The 12499-nt window shown below is 32.1% G+C and overlaps 1 protein-coding gene across 1 annotated transcript in view; it reads left to right on the forward strand.

Moving 5' to 3' along the window:
• Positions 1–12499, forward strand: part of LOC145276656 (uncharacterized) — a 127592-nt gene that overhangs the window by 40474 nt on the left and 74619 nt on the right. Inside the window, exon 6 of the mRNA XM_080127846.1 lies at positions 9396–9551. Coding sequence (XP_079983972.1) covers positions 9396–9551 — 156 coding nt within the window. The remainder of the gene's footprint in view (positions 1–9395; positions 9552–12499) is intronic.

Raw genomic sequence — 12499 nt, forward strand, 5'->3', positions numbered from 1 at the left:
GAGAGCATCAATGAAATAAATGAAGCTTCAAATTGTATAGAATTTTAGGAAAAAGAAATGGTAGTTTTAATCTAGTTATGATCAGTAGTGTAATACCTTCTCGTATCAAGTCGAAAAGCTAAAACTGAAAATTTCAAAGAGGCTCGTTAAGTTTATATAGCGATTTTGGTTACTGATTGATTCGATATCATCACACCTGGCTATAAATATAATTGTTACATCTTTGTGATTGCATCCTTGTATGATTCCAAGACATTATAACACTCTACTACTACGACCTCCCACCTAGCGAATCGTTCAATTTACCTGAAAAAAACAAATTTTGTTGACCTATATAACAATTATATACCACCTCGGTGTAATCACATTTATTAGATCAATACAATCTCCTTAACTAAAGCGAACAGAACAGTTATTGTCCGTCCAGTTACAATACGAACTTCTAACCTGTGCCTTGTTATCGTTACAGATGTCATTTGAAATAAATTGCAATAGTTTCATGAAATATATATTCATTTTATAATTTCTAAAAGAATTTCATCGTTTTCATTGTTTTAACTTAGTGCATAGAAAAGGCATGTTCAACGCATTCAGTGTAACAAATTGGGGCCCTGTGATTGCAGAAGGTTGGGTATGTAGCTAGTAGCTATACAATTTTCATAACTGAGCTAGTTAGATGAAAAAGTATCTTGTAACAATAGCTTAATGGTAAATATTTTGATAAGCAAAAATGTTTGCAATAGATTGTAAATCAAAAGTCCATTTGATTTAAACATCAGGAAAGAAAATTATAATAATAAAAGTAAATAATAAAATATATTTACAGTAACAAAAAGTTGATCTTTTGATAGAAATAGGTCAGCATTACAAAATATTGCATGCGTCGTCTGCTGTGACTCCTGCTGCAATACGCACGTCCGCCTTCTGTTACACCATACCTCTTGAATCTGTGTGTGTTTTTTCAAGTGTTTTTCTAGGTCTATTTAGGCATTCGACCTATGCACTTTTGTTTTTCTATCGAATAATTTTTTTTTCTTGAAACCTCTATAAATCTTTCACAGGATTTCTGCAAAACTTGTTAATATCCTTTTTTCTGTCCTGTTTTTTTCTTCCTGCATCAGATATCTGTATCTCTACTTTATTTTTCCAGATAACCCGTATATTCTTCTTTTTCGTATTCTTCTGTTTTTATCTATTGTTTTCTTAATTTTTCATTCGATTTTTTACTCGATTAATCTTCTTTTTTTTTTTTGTCTTCTGGAAGTGCTTCTCTTATTCTTCTATTGTTCTTCTCGTTCTTTCGTTTCTATAAAGCAAGTTGTTTTCTTCTTAATAATATTTTGCTTTCATTAGTTTTTTCTCAACTTTCCTCTATTATTCCTTTTTTTTGTACTGCATCGTCAAATTTCTTCCAAACTGCAGTTTCGTTAACATTTATCTTCTTAACGTTGTTTGTGTTTTTGTTTTGTTTTTGTTTTGTTTTTTGTTTTTTTGTTTTTTCGTTTATCACCTCAACAGTTAGATATCTTGTTTATTCAAGAGTTGATTCCCAATATGGTTTGAATCCGGAAGAATTATTCTTAACGTCTCGCGATCTGTTGATCTGTGCTACTGAGTACGTTTCCTAGTGCTCTTCTTTCCCTGGTGAATTCTGACGCCTCTAATTTGCACTTTATTTCGTGTCCATTGTCGTTATCTTTTTCTACTTCAAGTGATTTTTTTTTCTCATGTTATCAGTCCGTATTGATTATTATCATTCCCTTGCCGCAGATCTTGACAGCCTTTTTCCTGATTTTTACGTTTTATTTCAATCATTGTCCCGAATCTATGGATCAAACCTATTGATTTTTTAGCGTCCTGCCATGCATATCAGTGGTCTCTCCAATTTATCGTCACTCTTTATAGGTGCTCTGCTTGTCTTTATCAGCGTTCTTTATTATAGATGTATCGAAAACCGAGGTTAAGCATTGTTTGGTATGGCCAGTACTGAAATGGGTGATCATTTTGGTATACCAAGTACTGTATGTGTTCTCCCCTCATCGCAGCCTTTTTCCAGGAATCCTTAACTTCTTGCCACTGGAATTAAGCAGTGCTGACCCAGGATAGGAATGGTTAGGATTGTGCAACTCTTGTCTCAAAATTCAACGTGTGTCATCTATCGTACCTCTAGAATTACTAAATTGTCCTCATCGTTCCAAGGGAGACACATCCCTCTATCGACCACTTTAATGCTTCATAGCCAGGAGCACAATTGTTGGATCTATGCGCGGCAAAGAATAGGCTTTTACGAGTTTATACCTACCTTGTTTTTTGTTTTTTTTCTAATTTCAATTTGAAACGAATAGTTTGTCTAAGGAATCTAAATCATTCTATTTGAAAGTAAAACTTTAGTCCACAAAACTTATATCGTGTGAAATGTATACGAAATAGTTATAAGCATATTATAAATAAAGCGAAATTATTGCCAACTATCCTTACACAGGTTATGTCTAGTTTACTCTACGATATAACATAATATTTCTAAATACTGAATCTATATAGTAATCTGCACCAACAAACAGATTAAGGTATTTCTAATTCGTATATTTATTCATATATAGTTTTTAATATCGTAATATTCTGTAAATTTATTTGTAATTATCATTGCCATATTTTATCACATTTTAGCTATAGTTTTGTCGTTATGATTCTCGACAAGACTTGGACGTTAGCAAAGAGGCCGATGAACTATAAAAATAATGTTTCTATCACTAGCTAAATAAAAATAAATAAATGAAAAAATAATGAAAAAGCACTGCTTTTACCCATTTACTGCTTTGTTATTTAATTCAGTGTCTTTTGTAGTATCAGTTCCTCCCAGAAATTGTCTCCACCCAAGTTTTAAAAAAGTCGAGGATAATCTTATTAGATATTTCATCCTGCTTTAGAGGAGGTGGTAATGCACTCTCTGTAAGCATGGGATAATCTTCACAAAACTACCTTCTCAGTTTTTGAGAGACGTATGGTTTAGTATCTTTTCAGTAGCAATTAAACGATACTTACAGGCATTACCCTCTTCTTTATTTAAAGTACTCCCAATTATTTCCTCTTCTATTTTAGAGGAGATGCTGTAGTATCTGTTCTGTGACCATAATACCACCCTACCAGATAATACCCCTCTTACTTTGGAGCTCGTATACATGTTCGTTCATAATGATACAATCATCCTAGGCATTACTGCCTCTATTACATAGGAAGTTGAATCCACCTAGACATTACCTCCTATTACGCGGTATATACCATTGCATAAATCATTAATAGCTCCTCTTTAGATTAAATTTTATTGAGGTGAGTAGTTTCCTATCTATACTGTTGCCCTGATATTATCCTCATAGTAATTAACTCATTTGCGGGAGAAGGGTTGATCGTTTACCATGATAGCCTCCCAAGTTTAGGGAGCAAATATTCTCTAGTACCAAATACAACAAAATATATATTTTGCGTAAAAAATTATTCCAATTAAGTTGCCCCATTAGCTAATCAAATTTTACCCAAATCAACCATTATCGATTGCTACACTAATGCCTTACATTCATTTACCGTACTCATCGAGTAGTTTTCTCGCCCTGATAAATTGTGATACCTGTTTTAAAAAATTATATAAATATAAAAGATAATGAATCATTCAAAACTATGAAACAGGTGAATACTGACTGTTTATTAATGTTGCGAGGACCAACAGAATTGATATATCGTAATTCATATTTATAATGTGCTAGCAGGGACCCGGGATTGAATGATGATCAACAAATATTTCACACTCCTATATTTTTATTGTCATCGTCATCTGTGAAATCGCCCGGGAAGAAGGTTTACACGCCTGCATGCAGTAACTTAATCCAAAATGTTATTCTACATTGCACTCTAGAGAAACTACTGTTTCTTTTATAAAATGATTTTATATAAACTTCTTTCCAGTTAACGAAAAAAAAAACAGTAAGAAATTTGCGTGCGGTGTTTGAATCCGCAGACAAAAAAAAAAAAAAAAAAAAAACGTAAACTTTCAAGTCTTATAAAATTCTTTACAGTTAATGAAAAAAATTAAAGAAATTTACGTGCGGAGTTTGAACCTACAGACCATGTCATGCAGAAAAAAAAACTATGATATCAACTTACCCATTCACGGCCCGTTGTTCTATCATTGTTGCTAAGCGACGGGAAAAATGGCTTTACAGATGATAGATAAATTAAAATAACGGTTTCGATTATCGGAAATTATCGGGGGTATTCTGACACAAAACTTTACTAAGATCACTCCCAGGCTTATACACTAAATTTCTGTAAATTTTTAAAAAAATCTGTTCAGCCGTTTCGGAGTCTATAAGGAACGAACTCACACAGACACACTCAGACGAAGTTGCATTTATATAAATGTAGAGATAGAGGTAAGTGTGTTGGGGATTTTTGTTTTATAATTTCCGTTGTTCATTATTTTATATTGAATGGAAAATAATTTCTTTTGTGCATTCAAAAAAAGATTTTTTTAAATAATTATGTTTAGTTTTGGGATATTATTACGAAATGTTGACTATATAATAGATGGTGTATCCGGCTGAAATATAATCTAATATTTAAAAGGATATATGCCTGTCTGTCTGTCTGTCTGTCTGTGTTTATATTTTTAAACATAATCCCATTCGAACGAAAAGTCGCAGAGCGGCCCTAGGGGCCTCGAATGATTGGGTTTTTTACGGACCGTTCTTTTATGAGTCTTTAGTCAGTTAAAGTAGTTTTAAGGAGTCAAAAGTTGGTGAGAATTGAAAAAAATTGTTATACGTTCAAGGATTAATTAAACTGTTTGGATTTATACTATTTATATTCATCTGTGCTTAATTTTCATTGGGTAATAAATTATTAATTGTTTTATAAACACTTCAAAAGGTAAAGTTTATTTTGTTAATGTTAGGTTTTTTAGTTTTTATTAGAATAGCTTGGAGTATTCCAAGTTTACGTTTTTTTGTTACAGTGTATAAGAATGTTAGTGTTATCAATTAGGAACGTTCTGAACTGGGACAAGGTAGCGGAATGCTGGTTTGTCAGGGGTTTAAATATGACACTTTGTTTAGAGTGATGTAATGTCTGTCTCCTGGACTATGACGTGGCTATGTATATGTTTCTGTCGGAGGCACAGTCTCCCAGTTTGCATTTGAATTCATATACAAGGTTATTGTTACGAAGCAACTTTGTAGTTAGTAAAGGCCCGAGTGGTATTTTGAAATGGCGGAACGATGCGTAAGAGTTCCGTGATAGAAGCTTTGATTTAATTAGAATAAAAAAATACGTATAAGATGCGTTCAAAAGCCAAATCACAACGAAATATTACGAAAATAAATGTGGACTTTTACTAACTGATCTTTTTCCTTTTCTTCAACTAAACAACATGGCAAGAAAGTAAAAGAAAAGAAAAAGAAAAAAATGTAAAAAAATTGTGAGGAACCAGTATTAGACTCCGAAATATGTAAATTATAAATTTCAAACAAATAGATACTTGTTTATTAATACGATTAGTATGTCAATTTTATAATATTTACCGCCCTAACTCATCAGAAGAATAATAACTTTTTAATTTTTAAAAAGATGAAAAGAATATAGTCATGATTATAAAAATCCGAAAAAATCGAATACGTAAATTCAATTGTGATTTTTTTTAATATCATAAAACCCAGTTGCCACTACCCTTCTGATTTTCTCGGGTTTATGTAATCATACCATATTCTTTTTTTTTATTTTTTTTAAACTAGTGAGTTCCTGTTCTTTTGATGTGTCAAAGCGGAAAATATTTAAAAATTGACATAATAATTACATTAATCGTTCTGCGCTACGAAACAGGTGCTGTCAAGAATTGAAAATTTTAACATGCTAAAAAAGATAAATGGTAAGATGTACAACATTTTGGAATTTGGAATATAGTTTTGTCATATATATATATATATATATATATATATATATATATATATATATATATATATATATGATTTTCAGAATGTGAGAGATTATATATAATGAATTCCACAGCCAAACAATGTCGCAGCCCACAAGATCCATGACAGTCAACGAACCGGAAGTCCAAGACTCGAGTTTCGCCCTCATTTGGGTTCATCAGCTAGACATATCCGAACTCAGGATTCGAAACCCGAAACATTTTAATTCTAAATTCGGGTTTCGAATCCTAAGTTCGGATGTGTCTAACTGATGAACCCAAATGAGAGCGAAACTCGAGTCTTGGACATCCGATTCGTTGACTGCCATGGCTCTTGTTGGCTGCGACATTGTTTGGCTGTGTAGTTTATATATATATATATATATATATATATATATATATATATATATATATATATATATATATATATATATTTGTCCGAAACCGTTAGTCTTGATGAAAGGGGGACTAGCCGCTATGTTTTCAAATGATCTGAAATAACAGCAATGGGAGACTTGATTCCAAATATTTCTCATACATTATATCTCTTTTTCTTTTTTAAATAGGGTACGATTATGAACATCTCCAGCATCAAATAATCCTTATACACTGTGAAATGTGTTTTATGTATGGAAACTAGAAGAAGGAAATATAACACCTGAGAAATGTTTGGAAACAAGTCTCCCCTTCATTTGAAACCATAGCAGCAAGTTTTAGTCTCCCCTCCATCAAGGCCGGAGGTTTTTGCGAAATATCAGATATTTTGTAATTAATATGCAAAACTAGTAAACCAAATGACTATGATTGAAATATTGATAATGGTGCAGTATCTTTCAACCCACAAAATCCTTTCAAATTACCACTATTATAGGTTTCCGAAGGTGCTGAAAACGAAAGTAACAGTTACAATACTAGGAAACGAATAGTTTCCAAGATGTGAAGAAATTATAGTTTTAAAAACTGGGTAATCACTTTTCTATATTAATGTTTAAAAAAAATGAGCATCCTATATTATAGCTACCATTTTTAGTAGGGGGCGTCTCTTATGTTTTAGGGGTGACGTTCATTTAGTAATTGTGGCCTGATACACTAACACAAACCATACCGTAAAAACTTTGTTCCAATAGGTTTTTGGGTGTGCTAGAAACGAATATCGCATTTAAATTTACCGCAAATAGATATTTTCCGCGTATAAAACAATGTAGCCTTTTATGTTATAAATAGTCGTCATTGTTGTAAACGAAAGCGCACATTTTTTTTTTTTTTTTGCTAAATACCCGGCAAAATACTTATTTACGGAAAATTTTAATGAGATATTCGTTTTTAGCAAACCAGAAAATTTATTTTTAAAAAAAAACTTTTACAGGAAGATGTTTTGTTGGTCTACCAGTACACAATAATCATCACCCGTTAAAAAGAATAACATATACTCCAAAAGGGTGACCATGAAGTGGGTTCTCATTTTATGTTAAATTAATATAGAAAAGTGATCCCTCCATTTTGAAAAAATAACGTGCGACATTAACCCAGTACACAATTTATTTAATTAGTTTTCTAACGAGTCTTCATTTGTTTAATTCTAATTAATAATCGCCGAAATTTCGATCATTTAACATTACCAAAAATTTAGTATATATATATATATATATATATATATATATATATATATATATATATATATATATATATATATACATATATATATATATATGTATGTATAAATTAAATTAAATACCTACGGACACTAGTGTTTCATCCTTTTGGGAATCTTCAGTGCAGGGTGTCACGATTAACACTAGTCGAACGATTCGAATTCGGCAACACGAAACATCTCTGTCTCGATTAGTAAAGAACATATCGATTCGGCTACCATTAACCGTGTAAAATAACGTTGAATTTAAACATTTTAATATTAATGTCCTTTACGTCAGTCAGACAGTGATCTAATCGTTATACGATGATCTATGCGTAATATATATATATATATATATATATATATATATATATATATATATATATATATATACACGTAGCCAAATGGAATATTGAAATACTCATATCTTTTGTTATATGGGATGAAATTACACGAACATTTGCAGACTTTTTGAAGATTATATATATATATATATATATATATATATATATATATATATATATGTGTGTGTGTGTGTATATAAAATGGGTTAAGAAATTTCAACGAAAGAAAGATGTATATTTAAATAAGGGGGTAGTCACCAACAATGTGTATTTTTTAACATTATTTTGTTATTCCGTGTCTTGGTTTTTCATTGAGAATTATGTTTGGATCATTGTAATAATGTTTTTAAATTATTGAAATCTTTTTTACGCGTTTCAGACGTTCTGTGAAGTTCTGACGAGCACGCTTCACAGAACGTCTGAAACGCGTAAAAACGATTTCAATGATTATTATTACAATGATCCAAACATAATTCTCAATGAAAAACCAAGACACGGAATAATAAAATAATGTTAAAAAATACACATTGTTGGTGACTACCCCCTTATTTAAATATATATATATATATGTGTGTGTGTGTGTGTGTGTGTGTGTGTGTGTGTGTGTGTGTGTGTGTGTGTGTGTGTGTGTATCTATATATATAATCTATGGTAAAAATTTTATGACAATTGGTAAAAAAATATATTTTTTTTCAAACCAATAAAATATGTCCAAATTTGCTTATATTTGTATATATATATTGTCTGGCTGGCAGCATTCGATTTTACTGCTTCGGTTGTCTCCCCTATATTTGTTGGTTTTGCTGCTTCGGTTGTCTTCCCTATTTCTATCGGTTTTGATGCTTCGATTGTCTCACCTGTAGCCTTGCCAGGTTAATAATGTATGTGCATGTGTGTGTTACAGGAGATCAGAACAACATCGGTACCGTCCGTTGGTAATCAAAACAAATTAAAACTAAGGTCACCTGGTTGCTTACGTCACTCTCTTAAGTCTATTTATATTATACGCCGAATTACGGAGATTACTTTTGTATAAGCATTATCGACTGAAGAGGGCTCTAGATACTTGTAACTGGTTGACAGAAGCATTCTCATGAATGTGTAGTGGCATGTAAAAACTTATGCAAAACAAATAATATATATATATACATCATTGAAATCAAATTTACCGATTCTGTATTCAAATATAGATATTAGTAACACAAAGTTCATTTACATAGCGTGATAATGCAATAAATATTAATAATTATAAATTAATGTTCCTTCCCTTATAAAAAATAATAAAATAAAAACATACATGCAATGAACTATATATTAAATGGTTGATGCAATTGTACGCTTGTATAATTAATAAAACTGAATTTTTTGAGAAGACATAAAAGTTGGTGTCTGCTCCCAGTGAAGCGGTGTATTAAATATATGGTGTATTAATGCATTATTTATTATATTTTCTCTTTAGTTCGGCTGATTTGTGGAAATTGGCTCAAGGCATGAAAGACTGTTTCGATAGTGAACCACAAATTGAAAAGTGTTTTCGACAAAAGGCGATAAATTACCAAATCTTTAAACTTGGAAAACATATTTGGAGCAATTCAATGAGCGACATTTATTGCAAGTAAGTTTGATCTTATTTTTCTATGTATTATGAACGTTTTATCTGTCCAGAGAATGGTCGGTATTGATTACATACTATAGGAATAGTAAATAAGTACAACATATTAGAGTTTGCAATATTGCAAATAAATAAAAATATACAGACATGATGACATTAGTCTATGAGTAAGGATTACGAACTAAACTTGTTGCTATATAAAACCTTGCCGCTATCGAAATAAAGCTGGTTTTAGGAGTGTTTAGTGAACAAATTACGCTTATGTTTTAGAACAGATATAGCTTTCATTCTAGATATATATATATATATATATATATATAAAAGTGAAAGTGTATGTATCTGTGTGTGTATGTGTACATTTCCTTACGCAATAACTCTGTCAATTTTAAGTCTACACACTCGAAATTTGATATACAGGGTACTGAGATTTGGGAAAATCGATGTGACCGGATTTCGGCCAGAAATTTGGCGATTAAGGGGTCAAAGTTCAACGATTTGACTTTTAACAACTCTACCACACTCCTCCGACAATTTTTCGTTTAAACACTTGAAATTTTAGATATAGGTTCCTTGGACATGGATCTAAATTAATAACCTGATTTGAGCACAAAACAATAAATTTTAAGGGCTCATAATAGGGGTAATATTTTTAAAAAATTACCGCTTTTTTTTTTTTGCTCAATATACACCTCCAAATACCCGGGCAACGCCGGGCTGAAATGCTAGTATATAAATAAAAGTGAAAGTGTCTGTGTGTGTGTCTGTGTACATTTCCCTACGACATAACTCTGGCAATTTTAAGTCTAAAGACTCGAAATTTGATAGCCAGGGTACTGAGATTTGGAAAAATCGACGTGACAAGTTTTGGGACAGAAATTTTGCGATTAAGGGGTCAAAGTTCAACGATTTGACTATAGAGGACTCTACCAAACTCCTCCGACAATTTTGGGTCTACACACTTGATATTTTAGATATAGGTTCTTTGGGCATGGATCTAACCTAATAACTTGATTTGAGCCCAAAACAATACACTTTAAGGGGTCATAATAGGGGTCAAAGTTTAAAAAAGTTGACCGCTTTTTTTTTTTTTTTTTTGCTCAACATACACCTCCAAATACCCGGGCAACGCCTGGCACCCATGCTAGTTGTATGTATTAAAAATGCTAAAGAGCAGAGTTTATTTTAATGTATTAATAAATGTAGTAATAATTTAAAAAGAACAGTGCCCATAGACCTGTAGATATATAATAAGCTCAATAGGTATATGTATCCTAGAGCTATATTAATATTGAATAAAAAGATCAATATTTATGAATTACAAATCAGTTTCAAAAGAAATGTTGATTTTGTTTGTTTTTTTTCCTTTTGAAACTGATTTGTAATTCACAATTATTGATTTTTTACTCAATATATATATATATACATATATATATATATATATATATATATATATATATATATATCAGAATCCTGAGGTGAATAGGAACACAGGTTAATTAATCTCGTGTTAAATTTAAACAATATATATATATATATATATATATATATATATATATATATATATATATATATAAAGAAGGAGAGTGGGGAGATACATATTTAATAATCATCATTATATCGTATTCATCCAAAGATAGTTTTTTGGCATTGGTTTCCACGATATTTCTCCAGTCACAAATACTTTTAGAAAGACATCGGGTACTTATGAGAAGGACTAAAAAAGGTTTTCTACATCTATTTTTTTTTACCAAGGAATCACCACTGATCAAGGCCCGGAGGCCACTCGAGGATAAGGGTTAATCGGTATATAAGTAGTGGAAATTTTGTAAATCGGAATACTTAGGGGGTGGTTCATCCAGAACTTTAGGTTGGACTTGAAGACAATCAAATTGTGGTCAGAGTGAAAGCAGGCAAACGGAATTCCACAGGCAAGCAGTTCTAAGAAAGAAGCTTTGTTCATGGAATTTACGTTTAGCTTTAGGTATAGATGTAGAAAACCTTTTTTAACCTTGAATAATTATCTAAACTCGAATGTAAAGTAATATTAAGCCGACTTTACAAATTAATAATAGTTAATTATTGGATTATAATTAATTTATAAGATTAAACTCTAATGATTTAAACTCGATAGATAACGACACTTCCACCCATTAATATGGGGGGGAGATTATCATCAAAAGTGTCCTGAATTGTTAACTAAGCACCGGACTTACTTCTTAGATATAGATAAGTCACTTGTCCCCGTCCCCCCCCCACTTTTTTTTTTTTTTTTTTTAATGGAGAGTAGATAATACAGTGGATGTGTTATCGGCAGCTCCAGTAACTCTCGCTTCTCCTATTTTGTCATTCAGTCCTCATTCAATGAGTGATTTTTCTGACAAAGGGTGAAGAAAAAGCTGCTTAAAGGTCGGTAGTACTTGGTGACCAGTAGTCTGAGATGTCGGAAATTTTTCTGTCTCTGTCTGTCCTTGTGGGCATGTCACTAGTAAGGGTGCTGGAGGTAAACGTTTGTCTGGGCTGACGTTATCCGCCTGATAGTCAGGGACCCGAACCTTGGATTAACCACTAAGGAGGCTGTCCTATCAGCAGGCGCAAAGTACTGGGACTGCTGTATTGCCATTTGGTGAGTGGATCTGGACCATGCAGTAGTCTCTGGTGGGGCCTCTCGATGCCATACTAGTGGGTAATTGTTTCGGCTTTACCTTTTCGTGTGCTACAAAAAAAAAAAATTCCTGTCTTTTTCTCTCTTACTTTCCCTCTCTGTACTGCTCTAACCAAGTATGCCGACCTATTCCACAAATCCCCAAACCTCAACATGAAATATATCCGGAATAAAAACTCGACTAAACCTAGAACCCCATCTTTCAACGTAGACCCCTACTACCAGGTCTCCTTCTCCAACATCAGGGGTCTACGTTCCAACCTTCCAGAGGTTGAAACCCAATTACAGG

Source organism: Euprymna scolopes, chromosome 5, assembly GCF_053919585.1.
Source record: "Euprymna scolopes isolate OS-2025 chromosome 5, ASM5391958v1, whole genome shotgun sequence".
Classification (NCBI taxonomy): Eukaryota; Metazoa; Mollusca; class Cephalopoda; order Sepiida; family Sepiolidae; genus Euprymna; species Euprymna scolopes.